Source organism: Halichoeres trimaculatus, unplaced genomic scaffold (assembly GCF_033239565.1).
Source record: "Halichoeres trimaculatus isolate MK-OKI-2021-1 unplaced genomic scaffold, fHalTri1.1 fHalTri1_scaffold_9, whole genome shotgun sequence".
Taxonomy (NCBI): domain Eukaryota; kingdom Metazoa; phylum Chordata; class Actinopteri; order Labriformes; family Labridae; genus Halichoeres; species Halichoeres trimaculatus.
In genome coordinates, this window is record NW_027437188.1 from 29,091,843 (window position 1) to 29,113,211 (window position 21,369).

General features: G+C 37.9%; 2 protein-coding genes across 2 annotated transcripts; one reads left to right on the forward strand and one right to left on the reverse strand.

The window, feature by feature from the left end:
- Positions 1-3,654: 3,654 nt before the first annotated feature.
- LOC141797541 (diablo IAP-binding mitochondrial protein-like) lies at positions 3,655-12,143 on the reverse strand. The gene is made up of 7 exons (XM_074679012.1): positions 12,125-12,143; positions 7,471-7,575; positions 6,917-7,034; positions 6,679-6,801; positions 4,771-4,881; positions 4,495-4,591; positions 3,655-4,143 (listed from the first exon to the last, which is right to left on the reverse strand). The coding sequence occupies exons 2-7, from the start codon at positions 7,512-7,514 to the stop codon at positions 3,935-3,937; spliced, it is 702 nt and encodes a 233-aa protein (XP_074535113.1). The 5' UTR covers positions 7,515-7,575; positions 12,125-12,143; the 3' UTR covers positions 3,655-3,934.
- A 752-nt stretch (positions 12,144-12,895) lies between these two features.
- or95a1 (odorant receptor, family 95, subfamily A, member 1) lies at positions 12,896-13,861 on the forward strand. Its single transcript, XM_074679567.1, has one exon. The coding sequence runs from the start codon at positions 12,896-12,898 to the stop codon at positions 13,859-13,861; it is 966 nt and encodes a 321-aa protein (XP_074535668.1).
- Positions 13,862-21,369: the final 7,508 nt, after the last annotated feature.

Consider the following 21,369-nt stretch of genomic DNA (forward strand, 5'->3'; position numbering starts at 1 on the left):
AGGGATCCTGCGCTGTGTGCAGCACAGTGTTATTATCATGCACTGCACTGATGAACACGCTCTCTCAGCAGTTTCAGGTGAACATCATAATTTTACTGAAGATAAGCAAAAAGTGTAGTTTCAATGCAAGTCCCTCATGTTGAGGCACACGTTTCACTCTGCAGTGACGTCCTCATAGCTTGTGTTGGTGTCCTCACCAGGTGGATGTGAGCTCTCCAGGGAGCCTCCATCTCCCACAGAATTTAACCCACTCCTCACAGCCCAGCTTTACCATGATTAAAGCGTGACCCATAATATGTCACCATGCTGTACCCCCCTGCCTCTTTACCCTCTGGCGGTTTATTTATACCCTCAAAGAGCGATAAATCCCCAGGTGAAAGTGCTGCCCTTTTCACCAATCAATCTCCCTCCTGGGCTACTTTGCATTGAACCCGTAAGTCAGAGCAGTGAGCAGCCTTGTGTGTTTACTAGGTAATATTTCACGTCATGTTTTCTCCCACAAACATTTAACGTGTTAATGATATCACTAAATTGGCTGATAGAGATGCGGTGAGGGATTTTTCACACTATTTGGCATAAATAGTGCTGCATAAATGCTCAAACCCCCCTCGGTAGCACTAAATAGTTTATGAGCATTTATGGCCCATGACCTTTCTAATTGTGGTTACCTCACTCAGGTTTTATGCTGCAAAAATACTCTGTAAGCAGCATTACATTTTCCTTCAGGCAGGCGAAGCTGCACTGGCACCACCTCCCCTGTGACCAGTGGGTGCACGTCCACACAGACTGTCTGGGACATTTGGTTTTACAGTCTGTGAAAACAGCCTTTGTTAAACACAACATTCCTCACTAGTCACATTGGTGAGCTGGTCTCTGCACACCTCAAACACCCCCCCCTCACCCCTCACCCTCTCCATCGCTGCTCTCATGGTCCCATCCCCTGCCAGGGCTTGACCATCAAGCAGGCAGAGGTCACCTCACTGCTGACGCTTCACACTTGTGTTTGCAACTTTAGTGGGTCTTTGCTGTAATGAGCTCCCAATGAACTGACCCTCTGCAGCACACGCTGACCTTTAGGAAGGCAGACGTGAACACAATTAAGGTGCAAACTCACATCTCTGAGTGAGTAGACCTTGTTACAGACTGGCAGATCAGATCCTTGGGTTCTGATTGTTTTATTAACTTTCTCTAATATCACACACTCTATGAAGGTAAGAACCAAAGTCATAACAGATCAGTGCATTGCTTTTTACTGCTGTGTATTTGAATATGCAGGGGTCACATTCAAATGCAGGGAAATGCACCAATGTATGCTGAGTAATCATATCCAGGATTCTCTGACAATCTGGAATCGCCAAACAAAAAAAAGGTGAAACTTGTCGCTGTTTTACTTGAAGACAGTTATTACAGGAGAAGATAATGACTTAAGTAAAATAAGTTCAGATTAGTCAAAACTGCAAAGCAAGGCATCAAACTAGTGCATTAAACCTCCTGGTTTGATGTATAAAGATCGCCATCTGCTGGAGATAGAAGATAAGTTAACCCCAGAAATAGAGATCCTTTTCTAGTGTAAATGTGATGTGTGGGATAAAGTTTGGAGGGAAATATCTATTCATCAAAAATCAAGTAAAAATTGAATCTGTCTTTGCATAGCATGACTGTAGAGTTCATAATTTACATTGTAGTACTAGAAGTGACATAAAGGCTACTAAAATTACAGTAGAAAAAAAAAAGTTCTCACATGGTGAACACACTTAATCAGGAAATAAAATTACCTTAATTACCTGATCTATCTTCAGAACTTTATTTTTTAGTTTCGTGCCTGGTTGGATCTCTAAATCATGTGTATCACTAAAAAATTAGCCCCAAGTTAAGGACATGTCACATCCGTCGAGCTCTTCACACTTGGCCTTAATCTGAGTTCATTTTGAAACTCATCAAGAGTCAAGTCTCTCTTATTATTTTTTTTAAACCTTGAACAGAGGTCACTCGGTTTGTTTCCTCTGTGATGTTACAGAAGTAGTTGACAACGCTTAAGGTTACGTGATGACATGGAGGAAGTTGATGAACGGTCTAAAAGCCCCATAGGGGAGACTCAGGACATGGGTAATTTGCAGTGAAAGTGAAGTTGTTGAGTGAAAAAAAGAGACACAAATAACACGTAAAGCAACACTGAATTGGAGATGTTCACAGGGGTTCATGTGTATGAATCAGTGGGAAATTAATGATACATGTCTAGACTTAACCATAAATAAACATTTCCATCAGCTAATTGGTCCAGTTACAGAATACACTGTTCTTAACGGTCGGTTGTCCTGTGTCATTTTACTTGTAGTGTATCCTGCAAACATGTTAAGCCTACATGACATAAAAACTTTGTAATGTGAGGCTGACTTACAAATATCGCAGTAGTGAGTGAAACAAATGAGTATTTGAGAGTACATATCACCTATAACTCACTTTTTTTTTTGCCATTTTTCAGGTCAAAATCCTTATAACGTGTTTTTCCCAAATCTAAATTAATGTGATCTTGAGTGAGAAAGCAATTACTGTTTGGATATTTTTTATTTATTTATTGTGCTTGACTCAAGCCTTTGTAGTGTCTTTGTTTCAAACTGTGTCAGGATCAAGAAATGGCCCCCTGTCCAGTATAATGAGTACTACAGCCTCTGTACATGAGGCGCTTGCTCTACCAGCTGAGCTGAACCAAATCCAATTATTGTGTATACTTAATATACTGAATATTGTGTAGTAAGATACATAATATCAATCAATATGGCCAGATGGTAAGTTTTGGTTATATAATTTGTAGTGCTGTCAGAGGAATAGAAAAAAAACGTACAGGGGTTGTAATTAATTACATTAATTAATTAATTTAAGAATTTGAATTAATCTTAATTTGACTAATCAAAAGAATACACGAAGAAGAGAAGATATGGAAACCCCTTTTTTTTCAACTCGCAAATGTTAGTATGTTCGTGTTTGTTGCCATTTGCTGCGCTTATAGAAGTAAATTGTGTTTTTTAAGAGGAGGGGAGACGGGGTCTGGCAGAGCTTATTTATCAAAATCATGCTCGTAAACCACTGTGGGTGAGAGCTCTTTAGATGAGAGATCAGCATGGATATGAGGAGAGGATGTCAGGTGACAGAGACATAGTGAGATGCTGCAAGTCAGAAAAGTTCAGGCAGCTCATGCTTGAACTGAAGATGTGTCGCTAGTCCAGTCGGTAGTTCAGATGGGAAGAGCGACATGATTGTGTGAAAAGACGACTGAGATCAGTGGGAGGATCAAAGGATGGAGCACCCAAGATGAAAGAGATCTAAAAGAAGTACGCTTTGTCTGTTTTTTGGATCAAAAACAGGAAGAGAGCCATAAAAGAAGAGACTCTTCTTAGGTAGTTTTGGTGACATAGTCATAGAAAACAATATTATTTGGGTCTTATATGCGTTATTCTTTTATAACGCATTAATTTATGTCACAATTAATTAATCTTATTAACTACAATTATTCTTATACCACATTACAAAGCAGGAATTTTGTTCAAAAAAATTGTATTTAGTGAACAAGTTATAAATCTCATATAAAAACAAACAAATGCTGCACTGGAAATAAAGACCAAATGTGATGCTTATAATCAGTGTCTTGTCTTTATTCTGTGAACTTTTAACAGAAAAACCTCACAAAAATATGATGCAGCACAAGTCACAAAATAATCACATTGAAAAGTAATAATAATCTTCTTTGCAGGACAAGTGGTTGATAATCAATACTCATATAAATAGTCGCGAAAGACCAAACACTGACGGTGATGTTGGTCCAACATCAGTGATTCACTTTTACAGAATGTGCAGATAAAACGAGACAAATGAGACACGACATATTCCACACTAAAGAACGAATGGCTTGGTTTCATTACATCTCAGTGTATGTGTCTCAGTCTTCTCTCAGATAAGCCTCAGGCACCTCTTCCTCTTCATTAGTATTTGCTAAAGATTCAGCATACTGTGCCATCCTCTCAACCTCCATCACTTTACTCTCAGCCAGCTTCTTATCTGCATTCGCCGACAGTTTCTGCGCCTCCTCCACTTGCGTCTGGGCCACCTGAATGTTGGTCCTCATTGTGATGGACGCGTGTTCAGCTCCTGGAGACACACACATGCAAACACACACATTGGAATTGCTGAAAGGTGTTTCAAAGGTTGACACAACATCCTCCTCAAGTTCAGACATTAGGGGTGGTCATTAAGCAGGCACTGCTGTCTGTCACCTCCATTTTGTCTAACACAAAGGCCTGCTGAGTGACAACAAATGATCCACACACCATCCAAAGTGGGGCACTGACAGCAGGTGAATAGGAACCGGCACACACAGTAATACACAAAGCTTGGAGAGGATGATTCAAAGCTAAACATTTGTATTTACAGGAGAAAACTTCAGAGAAAACCTCCTCCATCCTGACTATTCAATCACATGACTCAGACAGCTCTACACACCTGATGCGTACGCCGCCTCCGCTGCAGTTTCACACAGCCTGACTGCAGTTATCCAGGTTAACTCAAAACGCTTGCATTCATCTTGTCCGTCACTAACCTGTCGAAAACAGAGAGAATCTTAAAACCAGACCTTGATTCAAACACCTTCTAACTTTGTTCCTCTGCTGGGTCTGCTGACACACTTATGTAGCAGTGAATGACAAACAGAAAAAAATAAATGCTTCGCTCAGCTTTGTTCCCAAGAAGTTCTCACCAACAAGGGCAACAAAAACTTACCTCGACACGCTGGCCAATGATCACCTGCCAGATTGTGTCCTCTTCTGCTGGAGTCAGTTTACCCAGAGAGTCTAAATATCGCCTTTGGAGGGCGATGAGTGTGTGCACAGCCTGTCAGCAAGCAGAGGGAGGACATACAAAATTAGCATTTTACCCCCCAAAAAAAACTACCTGGGGCTGCTAGTGACACAGAAAAGAACCAACTCTCTTTTTTTCTGTCACAAACCAGAAGAATCTCTTTTACAAGAAATGTATTTTGGAAGCTTTGAGTAACACTAACTTCCAAATAACTGGTATTCAGATTACAGAGCAGGTTGAGCTGGTTGGTTTGACTTTACATGCCCTAAATTTTGACTGAAAAATAAGCAATAGTTGACCCACTCTGTGCACAGCTGAAAAAGCTACCACCAGTCTTCAAACATCTTGATTAAAAAAAATTTTTTTCCTTGTGTTTCTGACCATATAAGAAGTGACAAATTTTTGTTCAGTTTCTCTGTAACTGATGAGAAAAAGCCACAACACATTATTTACTCTGTATGCAAAACATTGGACACTTTATTTACACTTGTAGACAGTGAAGACACCTACTTCTTTCCCATCTATTTGCATAAACTTTCAAGTTTGTCATATGACTCCCTGTGCAGATATGTCTATTGTTTTGAGGCAGAAGATGCAGGCTTGAAATACACCATAAAAACTGGACACATTCACAGGAAAATAAGGTGGAAAAACTACATCTGAGCCTGCCATATTCTTTTTTGGAGTGTTTGTTTAAAGGTGCATACTGCCCCCTGCTGTATCAGAGTGATTAGTAAATGTCTGGATAATAAACTGCTTACACTGAGCAAATTGAGCTTAAGCTTTATCCTATCGGCTTAATAGCTCAGTTTAATCATTTATTTCAGATGCTAAAGTTAAAACAATGAGTATGCCAGAAACCTGATTGTAATCATGGACTCACAACTGAGTTTTAACAAACACATTAAGATAGTTACAAAGTCAGCCTATTATCACTTAAATAATGTGTCAAAGGTTAAGGAACTATTGTGTCAGCTGGACCTTAGAAAACTGGTCCATGCTTTTATCTTCAGTTGACTTGATAACTGTGACAACATCTTTCCAGGTCTCCCTAAAAAAAATCAGTCAGCTGCAGCTGGTTCAGAACTCTGCTGCATGAGTCCTCGCTAAGACTAAGAAAAAGGATCACATCAGTCCAGTTCTGAGATCTTTACACTGGCTCCTTGCCTGTCAGAATTAAGAAAAAAAACTTCCACAGTTTAATAAAGCAGTCAATGTTTTAAGGAAAAAATACATTTTAATGATCTTCTAACTCAGCATGAGCCACGGAATCCACTCAGGTCATCTGTTTTCGGTCCCAATGCCAAAACTAAACATAGAAAAGGAGTGTTCGGCTTTTGTGCTCCACATATCTGAACAAACTCCCAGAAAATATCAGGTCTGCTGAAACTCTCAGCTCCTTCAAATCTAGGTCGAAGACTCACCTTTGTACAGCTGATTTGTATTAGAAAACTGTAACAGAATCATATTCATATTTATTTTATTGCACAACTCACAACTTTTATCTTAAGATTTGTTTCGAAATATTTCAACTATCTTTTTTGCCATTCTATTCTTTTTTTGCTTGAACCGAAATATTTTGTTTTAACTGACTGCGAATATTTTTCCTTTACTGTCTTTTTCTGACCTTTTCAATGATTATGTGAAGCACTTTGAATTGTCTTTTAGCTGAAATGAGCTCAATAAACTCGCCTTGCCTCACCCAAAAACGGATGCAGTAATCTTTACTTCTTGAGACATTCTTCTCACCATCCCTTCTGTATACTAACATAAAATCTTTCTTTAATGGATCTTGTGGTCTTGGAACAGGATCTTGTTCCCAACACTTACTTTTGAGTAGTCTGTGATGGCATCTATGAGAGCCAGGGTGGTCTGAGACAGAAATGTGCTCGAACTGTCGGTTACCAGAGAAGCTGCTCGTTTGACAAGAGAATCATGAGAGAGGTTGTCAACCTGAATTAGACACACAAAAAAAGGGTCAGGTAAATTAAAAAGTGACATGAATTGTATGCCGTGGTTTTTTCAGCATGGTCTAAATGGTTCTAGCTCTGGTTGGTGTCGTACTCACCTGCTTGAAAGGTATGGCACATAGCCCACCACCGGCGGTTAAAGACGCTATACTCGTGTACACAACATTTCTCCATTTCCCTGGTTTTGTGCTTCTTACCAGGAAACGAGCAGAACTCCTGTAAAGAACAAATACATTAAGCTTTGGTTGGAACAACTGCTTTCTTGGTGAATCTAGGAATACAGTAAATGAGTTGATGATACATTTATATCTATATCTAGATAAGAAAGCACAGTTTCGTTTCGAGGCACTGCCCCATAAAGCGAACTTATTACATAATAGTTGCTCACAGACAAACGCTACAGTCAAACAAAATGGGAGCAGACTCGTGATTGTTGTTTATTTAAAGTAACCAAAAACACGTTTAACATGTATTATGTTCTGACTTGTTTCGGTTCTCAGTGTTAGCGCAGTTTGGGAAATAAACGCTCTTTAACCCAGAACTGAAGTCAAAAAATACATTTTATATGTGAGGACTGTTAATGAAGCTTAACCTTTAAAACAGAAATAAAATGTTACAATATAATGCTGTTTAGGAAAGGTAAACATCCTACCTGAGGAGACGAAGGGAACTCGTTACCGCCCGTATCGCGGCCATTCTGGTCCGCCGCAATAAGTGTTCCCCGTAAGTGGTTAACGGTATGGTTCCACTGACGAAGGTAGTTTTCGCCCGGAAAAAAAATATTGAGGAAAATTAATTATTACGATCTGCAATACAAAAAGAAAATTTATAACGTTTAAATTCAACTTCCATTAGCATAAAAAGTCATGACATGAGTGACACAATTGTTCAGGAAACATCAACAGCAGTAACAAAAGTATGACAGCTGTTCTGTAACATATTTTTACAGTGTAAACGTTTACAATAATGTATTTTGTCACAAATGATTTTCATTAATTCAATTAAAATTAATCAATAGTCATTAAAATTAACCATTAGCGCCAAGTTTTTTGTCTCACAATGGTCATTTAAAATAATGCTGCTGAATAGTCGTCATAAACAGAAATGCTGCCCTCTAGTGGTGATCTAGCTGTGAATCAAATGACCCACAATTTTTTTAGTCAAAATTTTGGAGGATATAGGAAAGATAAACATGATAAGTTATACAGAGTCAGAATAAAAAATGCACCCCTTTTTTTCTTTTTGGAACTTAGTGTAACCCCCTCACAAATATAGGCGACCCCGCATAGAACAAACAGAACATTGGACACTAAGATACCCCTCAAAATTCACCCTGCAATTAAAAAAAAAAAAACAGAATTATGTCCTATGCATCTTTTTTTAAGTCACTGGACTGATTGGGTCCATTTAGTTAAATAATAAGACAGAAAAAGAATGAAACCTCTGCAATTGGGAGATCTTAAGTTTCCAGAACATACAGTTGTGTTTATAACAAAAATAAAGCAATTAGTGGATAACAACTACTGACAAGAATTAAGACAAGCTAGATGTTTGTAGTACACAAAAGGCCGTTTTTCTGTTCAGAACCAAATCGTTAATCAACTGAATGAAGGGGAACTCATGAATTTCCATTATCATTTTCATAAATGTTCAACAAGTAAATAATTAAAGCCAAAACAGACAAAATAGTAAGGAAGATTTGGATTGATTGGATTCAGCTTATGATGTAAAGTTTCTCATGTAATTACTGCACTGTTCAGGTAATCGAAGTCACATTTAAGTTTTACATTAAAGTAAAAGTCATATCAAAAGTTTGACATCTTTTCCAAAGTTTGGTTTTTATTGTTATGCATGTTTTCGTTTACTGGCCCAGCAGACATAGAGCTGTCATGGGGGAATATGATTCTCTGCAGAGACATAAACTCCAGTGTAACTTATTAAAGGTAATGCTTAATGGGTTCATTAATAATTTAAACTTTACTGTCAATGTTGGATCTGATTAAAGATGTTAAACCCTAAAGTAAGGACAAAGAAAAGTAAATCTAGTTGGGAGAATTTTTTTTTTGTTATCCATTGAACTATTAAAACTATGAGTAATGGTCAGTTTTTGTTTCATATATGAAACAAGAATATTTGAACATGAATATTTTTTTTTTATAAAAACGTTTATTGTACTTTTGATTTACAGATTATATTGACATATTCTGGCTTAAACAAAAGGCTTGACAGAAAACCACACCAGTGTGATTTCACGCCCAGTCTCACACATTGCATAGCTGCCAGCAATGACATGACTTTCTGAAAGTTACACCTCAGCAAATATAACTTCTTGCTACTTTTTGGAAAGTGTAATGTGTTATTGTAATGTGTTTTTGTCACCTAATCATCAAATGAAAAACAAGTCTAACTAATAGCATCTCTGTGTGGGAAAACAAACTCCAGTGAAACCAATTTAAACTGTTGATGAGTGGCATCATTAATTATGCAGAGACTGCTCTGTTGTTGCAGGCTGGGCTCATGAAAACATCAACAAGATTTGATGAGCATTTCATCATTGTTCCCCAAACTTGGCATAAATGTTCAGTTAAATGCGATTTCTTTTTCAGTTGTGTTAAAAGTAAGACTTTTTTCTGAATTGGGGTTTTCTGCACCCCAGGTGCCCATGAAAAAGGTGGCAAGTTTTATTGTCAAAGTTTCACCTCAACTTTGTTAAGTAAACACATGAAACTTTAAGGTTCTGGGATTAGACTCTGGAGCTTCATGATATTAATCAGCCTGTCTGTCAAAAACAAAGCAGATGATCCAAGAGCTGCTCTGGAGACTCAATGCAGCACCTTACCACACTGCTGCACATATGTCAACACAGACCTATCACTTAGAGGGTTTCATCATAATTTCAAAACAATGCTTATGCAAGGCGAAGCCGGTGTTTTCAAAACATCCATTTAAGATTGGCGTTTTTTTCCAGATTGGTGTTTTTCCCCCTCTGACATCGGCAGAAAGAGAAAAAATATATTTTTTTTGTGTTCATAAGAAACTTTCACGTACACACAAGAAACATATTTTTATTTTTCTGCCTATGTCCCTTTAGGGGCTCCGTATTTTCTTCCAGCACTTTAAAACATGTTTGTTCTTATAAACAGTAACAGAAATTAGATTAAATCTAGTAAAGTTCAAAGACACAACCTTTCAAACACTTTATATCCTACCTGTTTTTCTCAGAAATCTGTCTTTGAAGTTATTGACCACATAAGTTTTATCTAGTATAATTACAGCTATGTTTATGTAAAATGAATGTTAAGATCTTCTTGATTTTTTCAAATGTTTTTGTGTATCTTAGTATTATATCTTTTTGTTTTTGCTGCTTTCAATCTGTACAACACTTAAGCTAATTTTAGTTGTTTTAAATAGGTTCTATAAACAAAGTTTGAGTTAAGTTGAGTTGAGTTTAGTTGATTGTTATATCATTAATACAGTCCAGGTCTGAAGTTATTGATACTTTAAACCAGACTTTTACAAACAGGAAAAGTAGCACAAGCATAAAGCTAGAATGGAAAAAGACTTATAGCCTTGTAGCTACATGGCGTCAGTAAATTTAGTCTTTCAACGATCTTAAAACCTTGCACTGGGTGCTGGCATGGCACCAACCTGACCTCTCTCCCACATGTCACTGCCCCAGTCTCACCCTGTTGTCTGCTCTATCAACTATCCTGTCCTCTCAAAATAAAGGCATAAAAAGCCTGAGGAAAAAAAAAAGTTGCATTACCAAAAAATGAGCTACGAAGACTGAAATAGTAAACATGTCTAAGATTGGGCAGTTTACACTGGACTTACAGGGGATCTTTACATTTTGCAGCCAGCCTCAAGTGGACACTCAAAGAACTGCAGGATTTTGCACAAAATGATTGGATTCACTTTCCAACATCTGAGGTAGAAAGGTAGGTTCTCCATGATCAAGTCTATTTAAAACTCTCCAACTTAAGTCATCAGTATGTGCATTCTTTCAGACATAATACAAAACTCAAAATAAAAAAAGTTTCAACTACAGACCCCTTCAGCCTTCAGTAAAGGCCTGAACATGTGCAGTTTTAAACTCAGTCACAGTCACACTACAGTTAAAAGCATTTAGGGACACTGCCAAATCACTCTGCTCAGTAATTCCCAAACTTCATGGTACAGGACACAGCTGGAATATCTGACCCAGGTGACTCCAAATTGTCCAATCAGCAGGATCAACCCTGTGCCAAAAATCAATATGAGCATATCCCAATCGAGCTGGAAAACAGTTCAGTTCACTGACTTGGAAAGTGGAGTGCATCAGCAAAAAAAGGGGGAAACCTTCCTGGGACATTTAACAGCCACCAGTGAAGGTTTCCAGTCTGGTACTGGAGGCATAACTTATCGCTGCAAACTAAAACTTCACTGTCAACCTGAGTATCATTATACTTTGCAGATGTTCACCAGCAGAGTCTTCTGCACAGTGTCCACATGTGCTGTACTGTAAGTGAATGAGAGGGTTTCAGCATGAAGGCAGTGATACAAGTTCAAAATCTCTTAGGGGAGAAATTTATGAAAATGTGGTTTCATTTTAAATCCTGTTATGTTTACATGAAAACTGTGTCACTGGCTTTTGTTTTTGTGTCTCTGGACTCTATGTTGTCTAGTTAATGTGAAACCATCATGAAAAATGCACAATAGAATTTTTCTAGTCTAAAGATAACATCATTTCCTTTTATAAAGCATTGCAAAAGCCAATACTTTGTTGGTAAAACATAAAGCTTGTAATAGTAAGTTCTTAGATAGCGTGCTGTAACAAAAAAAAATAATTTTAACTGTAAATGTGTCATTGTTTATATGGTTTTCATGCTCATTTATGGTGACGTGTCATTGCTTTTGCCAAGAACTGACACGTACAGGCTGAAAACAGTCAAAAACTTAAGCTAGGTGTAGCATTTAGCATAACAATGGTCAGTTTACAAAGTTAGCAGTTAAAGCGAGGAAGTACAGAAAGTTAAACACTTTATAAAGTACACAGTGTTTACATTTCTTGGTGTGTCAAAACAAAACAAAAGCCTGGGTATGAGTGAATACTGTGGTACATTTGTCAGAGGTCCTAAAAAATAATTCAGATCATATTTTGATAGCAAACAAATTAGCTAGCTTGAATGACGATAGCATTGCTTTATAATCTGGTTGAGAAGTTTTCTGCCTCTTTGCCAAACATAACTGATGCTATCTTAAAGTCAGTGTACCCACCAGTGTCAGTGTTTACCCCTTATCCCACTCAAATTATCAGAAATACTCACTGTCTTAGTCCATCTGTGGCAGCATGATGCTAGCTGTTTGCTCCTTAAGCAGAATGCTAGTTTCATGGTGACATATAAATCCCTATGAATGAGAACAGCCTATTTCACACCTAATTAAAAAAAAAAAAAGTTAAAGAGGCAATTTTCAATTTTATTAGTGAAAATAGGGGAAGTAGTATAAAATTAACAGTGGATAAGCAATGAGAGGAAGTGTGTAACTTTCTCTTTGTCAGAAAACAGGTTCATTTCTTTACATCATTTTTTAACATTTGCAAATGTTGCATTGACAAAGTTCAATTTTCAACGCAAACAAATTTAATGTCAGACATTAATCAGACATCAAACCATCACAGATCCCGAGTGAAATCTGTTGTTTGTAGGAAACATAATCCTTAATGACGATTGCATGAATATTTTTCTCTGGGGGAATTGAGGACTGAGCCAAACAAATCTGACTGAGGCCAAACATTTCAGATAAGAGGGGGAACATCTCACAGATGATGTTTATTAAAGACAGGTTTTATAATAAGAACAGAAGGCACGGCTGTTGATGAAGAGGATAGGTAAGAAAGGTGCTTTGAATGCTGAATGTTGAATGTTTATTAAGGTTTGGTTAAGGAATGTTTCACTCGTCTCATTTTTCTTGTGTTTTTCTTTTTCTTTTTTATAAGTTCTTCCCAGTTTGTAATCCAACTTGAAATGTCTCATGTATCAGTCTATAATCTGATCACATAGTGCTTTTTCAAATGTGTCGTTAACAGGTAACACAAGATGCAGAACCTGACTGATGTTCTAGGTAACACAACCACCCACAAAAACCTCTCAGTGATCATCAAAGTGTGTGTGGTCATCCCTTTCTTTTGTGTCTTCCTGTGCTGTATCGGCGTCATGCTGCACATCTTTGCGTCTCACAGACAGTTCCTGGACACCTCTCGATACATCCTGTTTGCCTACATGCTCATCAATGACACCCTCCAGCTCTTATCCTCTGTGCTGCTCTTCCTCTTTGTCATGGGTCAGGTCAAGTTTGCCATCGTGTACTGTGTTCCTCTGCTGTTCATTTCCACAGCCACTTTCCAGAACACACCTTTAATCCTTGCCACAATGTCACTGGAGCGATATGTTGCAATCTTCTACCCTCTACAGCGCCCGGCAGCCTGGCGCTCAGACCGAATCTGGATCATTGTTGTTTCCCTGTTTCTCATCAGCTCCACCACCCCTCTCATTGACCACGCCATCAGGGAACATGACCCTGCTGTGGATGTCTTTACCACCCCTGTGGTTTGTAAAGCTACCACTGTCAACTCATCACCAATCCAGACATTATTCAAAGCTGCTATGAGTATTATTTTCTTTGCAGTAGTGGCTGTTATCATCCTCTTTACATATGTCAGAATCCTGCTGGAGACCAGGAAGCTGAGACAGGACAGAGCATCGGTGAACAAAGCCATGCACACAGTGCTGCTGCATGGCTTTCAGCTGCTGCTGTCCATGTTGGCCTTCACCAGCCCCATTACCGAGACTCTCATTGTGCTGCATGTGGACTGGTTACCACAGGACATCAGCTTTTTTAATTACTTCTGCTTCATGCTGATTCCACGCTTTCTCAGCCCACTCATCTATGGTTTCAGAGATCAGATACTCAGAGACTACATCAGGAAAACATTTCTCTGCTGCTCAAACAAAATGAAACCCCACATCAGAGTCAAGCTGCGGGACATTTTTTCTGCCTCTTGAAATTGTTATCATGAGTTCATGATGTCAAAAAGATGGATTTGGGAGGTTGAACAGAATATTTAACAGAGGTGAAATGTCTAAAGAGAAAGAGCTGAATCAGCATCCACAAAAATCCAAGGAGGATATTAAAGGATCTTGGGTGTGATGTGTTACTGCGCTGCACTTTATCAAACTTAACTCGAAGCAGGGTTACTTAAAGGTGCATGAATAACTGTATCATCCATGCTCAAAAAATTGAGATGATCAACTATGATCTGAGGCACTTCTGTCTCTAATGTTTTTTAGCCAGTGTGATCATGAACCCGGTATAAAACAGGATTCTTTGTGGTATTGAAAGATGCTTTGAAAGTGTTTAATATATGCCACCAGAAGCTCTGCATATGCTTGATTTGTCCTCAGAAACTATTCTATTGTGCAATGATGTTGCTTGTTTCTTGTATGACTGTTAAAGACTGACTGTTCATTGAACAGATAAACAATTGATTTGTCGCAGTGGTTGCATTGGCATTACTTTAATTTAATAGATCCAGTTAAAAATAAGACACACTGTGACCTTCATTCTGTGTCAGCAGCATCAATAGTTATTACTTATTTGTTTAAGTGAATTTAAAGTTGTCCTAAATGTAATCTGCTCAGCTTGCATAAAGCATTGATCATGCAAGATTAATGATGACTGATATAAAAATCTTCACAAATCAAAGATCCAGTGAGTGATATTGGTGTTGTTTTTAAGCTGTTTTGCACATATGCACAAAAACAAAACCAACCCTAACTATATGCACCTGTCATATTTGATGCTTAAAAAAATATAACCATTATGTAGCATTAATGACATATGTGTATATATATATATATATATATATATATATATATATAAACACACATACACATAAACCCTGGTGTTTATGGTCCAGGAAGGGATGCCTCAACTACACAGAAGTTTCTCTCAGTCTGGTTCTTCTTTCTTCTGGTTTGACAAATCATCTGCACACAGTCATAATCCTACGTATGTAACTTCAAGGACACATATCTGCAGCTCAGGAAACGTGAGGTACATATGGTGGCCAGCTAGGAGACTTAACACTGCAGTTGCATTGCTTAAACCACTAGGTGGCAACAAAGTCACATAAATACTACAACCACATCGATTTTGCAGGAGTCTTCTTTTTAATTTCACATATGGGTTTTATATGAGATTCTCTCTCTTTCATAAAAGAGAAAAATAACATAATTTAATAGATAATAACATGTGAAGGAAATGCCAAGATTTGAATCCAGGTGTTTGACTTATTACTCATGCATGGACAAGAGCTTTATATAGCTTATCCTGTATGACAGCAATCCATGCATTTGTCATTAAAACATAAAAAATAAAAAAAACTTAAAATGTAAACAGCTCTCATAAGTGGAATCTTCTGTACACCTTTTCCCGTACCTCTCCACCACACCTTTTTTCAACCTGATAAAGTGGATTTAGTTTGAAGTGGTGAAACTCCAAGACAATGTTGATGAATGCCTTTTATAAGATAATATAAGATGCAATAAGATGCTCCTTTGTTTGTACCACAGTGGAAAAAAATTACCACTACCATTATGTCTATCAATTCAGAGCTCTGCCAAGTGTGTTTGTATTCCGTTGTGTCAAATATGCAAAATAACTCCAGTACTCAGATTTAATGCTGAGAAAATTCAATCAGGGGGGATTACACAATGCAGATAAGATACCATGATGCAGTTATTGTCTGTTATTTTGATATAACTTGTAACTGTTTAACTTTACTACTTGTGTTTTTTAACTTTTGTGTGGGTCCCTTTTTCAATGGTCTTACCATTGGCTTATCACAGATTAAGCTGTATTCGCATGTTGATTTAGTTAGTTTTGACATAATGTCAGGAATTTGTCATTTGATCCCAAAGATAGCCTAAGTATTTCTGTGTGGGTGTGAGTCTTAATGAGTCCACTTCTTAGGTCAGGAAGAGACCACACTGCAGGAGTTAATTGACCTGGGGTATTGGGGACAAAAGCGGTGGGTTTGGAGGGTGGTGCTGTTGGGGGTAAATACTCCCCGAACTACAACTACATCTTCTGCTGCTAACCCTACTTCTACTTATTCCACTGTTTTTTAGTTTTAGTTTCACATATTCCATAATTTCATCTTTGTTTCACTACTTTTAACAATTGTATTTCATATCTCTTCAGTTTTAGCCTACAGCGTTGGCATTTTAATACTTTCGCTGCAAAGAAATGCAGCTTTTCCAGTTAACGTTTAAGTGCTTTGTCAGCTTGACTGTGTTTGATCATGATTCTAAGTACAGACATTTGATGATTATCGACTCTAACCTCACTTTTGAACTTCTCCCTCTATGTTAGCACATTTTATGATGTTTAAAGCATCTCTGTGAGTCATATCTGTATCACCCTTGATCAACACTCTTCACCTCTACATCATAAATGGACATTAAAGGGTTCAGCTTACATTTGCACTTCTTCACAAAGTTGAACATTTTCCAGCTGAAGCTCATTGAGGATGTTTTAAATAAAACATTTACCCCATCATCAGCTAAAACTAAAGCTGGAAACACTGAAACTGGCAAATAATACATTTTTCAGTACTTAACATTTCCACTCTTCAGGGTTTAATCTTTTGATACATATAAAGATCCTCAGCTGATGTGGAGTGGCTTAATCATGACAGAAAACAGCTACTCATTCTAATTCTGCTTGCGCTGTGACAACTTTCACTGACTGCTTTTTCCACTCTTCTCTGCTCTGTTGTTGTTTTCTTACCACACACGCAGAGAAGCCACATTAAGACTTCATTTATCCAAACACAGCCTGCCAGCAGCCAAGCCTCAGAATCTGCTGATCTGACTGTTTTAATCCTCACTGACAGGAAAGATAACATCATGATGAACAGAGAAGATAACACGGCCAACAGTTTAACAATATGCACGTGCTTCATTAACAGAAATAAGAAACAAAATATAATCCAGAATGCTTGTTTGCTTCAGTCATTTAAATTCTTTATGCTGCTTTTAGATTATTTAGAGTTTTCTCCTCAGTTTATCAACATTGTTGTTACACACATGGATTAAGAGAGTTGCTGATTTTACCAGTTTATGTATTATTGGCTTGTAATGAGGATTTTTCCTGTGCTTCCTTTTTCGAGAACAGTTGATGTTGCTCATCTTAACACAGCGACAAGCTTTTAAAATGTTCATTTTCAGTTTCAAACAGTTCCCTTTCCTCTGACCTCTTGTTTTCCTAGACTGCCCGTCTACAAAACAAACTATAAATGTTTACGACCCACCCTTTCAATGTTACAAAACGTTACTACTTTTAATGATATTTCCCAATAACCGATTTTTATTTTGAATATATGGATTGAATTACTGTAGTAATTTATAGCTGTTTTTATGTGGTGCTCCACACTCCACTTCACTCAGCCTCAGACATGAAAGTCCACACATGTTCTATAGCTTATTGTATGTAATGTGAGTGACTTACGATGCAGGACTAATGAAATATTCAAACACTCTTAGACACTTCTTGCTTTCCTGCTGGATGCTAGATAAAAAGATTCACTACACTGGCCAGCTAATCTAATACAAACAACTGAATATTTAAATTTGACATATAAAACAATTACTTATTGGTCTCATGCATACAGACAGAAAGAGTTCATTTTGAACAAATGTTACTCATGATTCAGACAGCTATACTAAATGGTTTGTACCTTATTTAGTAAGATGAAGCTGATGAAGCCACACCGACAGATCCTCCCACAGCAACCAAAGCCTCGTGTCTTGGCCTAAAGAAAAGGCTCGGGAGGTTTTTCTGATCTGTGAAGAGACAAGTGCTTTGCTGCTTCTGCTGCCTTCGTCCCACTGAGGATTAGATCCTCGTGTAAAAATAAAAATAAAAGCATGAAGTTCAATGCCACAGGCTTGTTTTCTTGCAGTTGTAATAAAATCAAAGGTTTATTTATGAATATAAGTTAACAGAGAGCCATAGAAAGGATTCAGCCTCTTTCATATGTCACCAGAAGCTTGTGTCTAAAGCCTTGATTTACTTCTCAGTGGTTGAAAAGGTTGATAAATGAAACCATCTGTCTTGTGTTTCTGCTCGTTTTTCTTGAACCAATCATTTAAATCCACCACTTGCTATAAAATAAAAACTCACATTTTCAGCAGAAAGTTAGCAGTTATTAGAAATGATTCAGCCTGATCACACTGTTTGTAAAATCTGTCTCTACTCTCAACTGGTGGAAAATGTGTATCACACACACAATATGGTCTCTGGTCATCATGGTGAAATATTGTTAATGTACTGCTGCCAGTAGGTGGCACTATAACTGAAGAAGTAAAGGATTTTCCGAACAGCCTTTGTTATTAAAATGAGGAAACTATAGAAGTGAAGGTCTTTGAGTGTCCACTTAAAGCTGGCTTAAAAAACCAAAGAATCCTCAATAATACTCATATTTAAATGTCACATTTTTAGGGCAGAATCCAACATGTTTCCAGCCCTGTACAAATTATAGGCATAGACTGAATATTCAATATCACACACACTGAACAGGGGTGAATTTCCCGGTCACTCACTTGTTTTGGTTAAATTAAGGCTAAGAGTTAGGGGGTTGATGTGTGCAATCAGAGACATGGCAGATATAGAATAACAGACGGATAAGTTTGATGTTAGTTGACCTCAAGTTTGACCCCATACAAGGAGATTTACCTTTTTATGACTCCTGGAAACAAGTGCAACCAAAATATGAAATAAACTTAACACGGTGTTCCTCCTGAAGGCCTAATGGGTAAGATAGCCTTATTTCAAGTCTAAAATATTACAACTCCCATTCAAGTGAATCAAACCTGGTCTCTCCCCTGATGCGTTTACTTAGTAAACAAAGCTTCACCATCACTACTTATACCTTCGTACCCAAACACCAGATCCAGGAACTGCAGGATTTTGGTGTCCCAGTGATTTTACAGAGTGATTCTATGGAGGCATGAAGGGAATGATGTTTGAACCAAGATGTAACCTTCAGTTCCACTTGAGTCTGGTCACATACTTAAATGTCAATTTTGCAGCAAATGTTCATGTTTACAGGGTGTTAACATTTATTACATAATTTCTCTAAGGAATCAGTGTTTAGTGGGTAAATTTGAACAAAATACATCAGTAAAAATGATAAAAGTGTGATGTTAGACATAAACATGTGATCCACATTCTGCAAAAACTCGTGAACTTTTACTGCTGATGTATTTAAATGAATGTATTCGTGTGAAAACGTAAGACTTCAAGAGGCATCAGAGAGCACAAGACTAAAGTAAAGTTATAGAATGGTGCAGAACAGGTAATTAGAAAGTTCATAAAAATAGTTCAGAATGCAGGATATTAAAAGTTTATAGCTAAAAATGATGTTTTAAATCACCATGATAAGATCATAATCCTGCCATTAAAAGCCTGACATATCTTCCCCCTTGATGGAGAATATTTTCCTTGATAAGAAGCAGGGTTTGCTGATTTTTACGCAGCATGTAAATGACTGCTTATCATCCTGACTCAAGAGACGTTTGAAGGACAGATGAGGTTTGATTTCATGAGTCTTTAACAAAGGAATGAGTATGTTTGACCACACTAAAGTCGCGTTTCCACCAAGCAGTCCGGTTCGGTTCAGTACGGTTTGGTACAGTGAAGCCTGATCCTGTTTGCGTTTCCACAGCAAAACTATGCCCTCTAACAGCCGCAGCTGTTAATAGCCGTAGCAGCGTGACACAGCTTACCCCGCTAATAGATCCAACAAAGAAGAAAAAAGCGACACAGTAAACAAAGAGCATAGATGGAAGACACGCAGCATGTTGTCCTCTCTGTGATTGGCATGTAGCTCTTTGATACAAAGTGCAATCAAGCTTTGTTTTAGAGAAGACTGTGTGCCGCCAGGAGAAATGCAGCCACTGTCGCAGGGTAAGTGATGATCCTTTCGACCAATCAACGGTCTGCAGTGTGCTCCACCTTCGGATAGTGGATCCGTTCAGTCTGGCACCAATACGAAAGGGTCCTACAAAGTGGGATGGCTCGTCTTGGTTATTTGGGGGTCTGTCTCGGGATAAGTCAGAGGAAATGCCACAAAATGCGCACCGTACCGAACCGGTCTGCTAGGTGGAAATGCAGCTTAAGTAACTGATTTGAACAGAAGCCACTAAAATAACTAGTGACCAAATGGAGCACTTGTGTTTCTTTCATGGATAATAGCTATGTCAGTAAGAGCTGCTGGTTCTTGGTCATTTTCACAAAATTGATGTTGGACACCCAAGATAAAGCTCTTTCTCTTCAATCAAGGAAGAAAACTACAGCCCCGCTGAACAGATGACAACACCAACAGCAACCTCTGGTCTAAGAATATGAGACAATGCGTAAGTGTTGAAATAGTGTCTGCTTGAGGCTGGCTCCAAAAGTACCGGAACTCACATACACACCAAACCAAAAAAAGCAGTTTTCACAGCAGAAATTAACCTATTTACATCCTGGTTCAAAAAACACCTCCTGTCTGAACCGCTAATTTCAGCACACACTGTACAAGGGGTGAATTTATTTCTAACTCTGCAGTTTAGAGAATATTAAGATTGCGAGCTTGCCCAATCAGAGGCACAGCTCAGCTCATGTGACTGACGGGTTCCCTATAGCTGTACTTGAAGCCTCTGACTCTTCCAATATGGCCACAATAGCCAATTAGCTTCCAAAATCTGTTTCAGAAACAGACGGGTGATACTGGGGAGACGTCCAATAATTCTATGGTCAAGTAGTTAATGGTCAACAACACAGAGGAAAACTGTCCATGAATGTGCTATATTTTGGAATAAAATCTGTTTTGAGTAGTGCACTGTGAAACTTTTACTGCTCTATCCACTGTGCATCTCTTAGTTAATGCTCTGTTGTTGTTTTCTTCAGCCAAAGAGGCCACATTAAGATTTCATTTATCCAAACACAGCCTGCCAGCAGCCAAGCCTCAGAATCTGCAGATTTGACTGTTTTAATCCTCTCTGTCAAGAAAGATAACATCATGATGAACAGAGAAGATAACACAGCCAACAGTTAAACAATTTTCATGTGTTTTATTATAAAAACCAAGAAACAAAATATAATCCAGAATGTTTGTTTGCTTTCACTGATGCTCAGCTATTTCAGTCATTTAAATTCTTTAAGCTGCTTTTAGATAATTTGGAGTTTTTCTCCTCAGTTTATCAGCATTATTGTTACACTCTCATGGATTGAGAGAGTTGCTGATTTTAACAGTTTAAGTATTATGGGCCTGTACTGAGGATTCCTCTTGTGCTTCCTTTTTATTGAATAGTTGATGTTTCACATCTTGAAACAGCGACAAGCTTTTAAAACTTTCGTTTTCAGTTTCAAACAGTTCCCTTTCCTCTGACCTCTTGTTTTCCTAGACTTCCCGTCTTCAACACAAACTATAAATTTTAATGACCCACCCTTTAAATGTCAAAAA

Coding starts and splice junctions, on each gene's coding strand:
- LOC141797541 (XM_074679012.1), bottom strand. CDS start 7,514: ATGGCCGCGATACGGGCGGTAACGAGTTCCCTTCGTCTCCTCAG. Junction 6,802..6,916: donor GTGCCATACCTTTCAAGCAG/GTGAGTACGACA, acceptor TGTCTAATTCAG/GTTGACAACCTCTCTCATGA. Junction 4,144..4,494: donor GGAGGCGGCGTACGCATCAG/GTGTGTAGAGCT, acceptor GTGTGTCTCCAG/GAGCTGAACACGCGTCCATC.
- or95a1 (XM_074679567.1), top strand. CDS start 12,896: ATGCAGAACCTGACTGATGTTCTAGGTAACACAACCACCCACAAAAAC.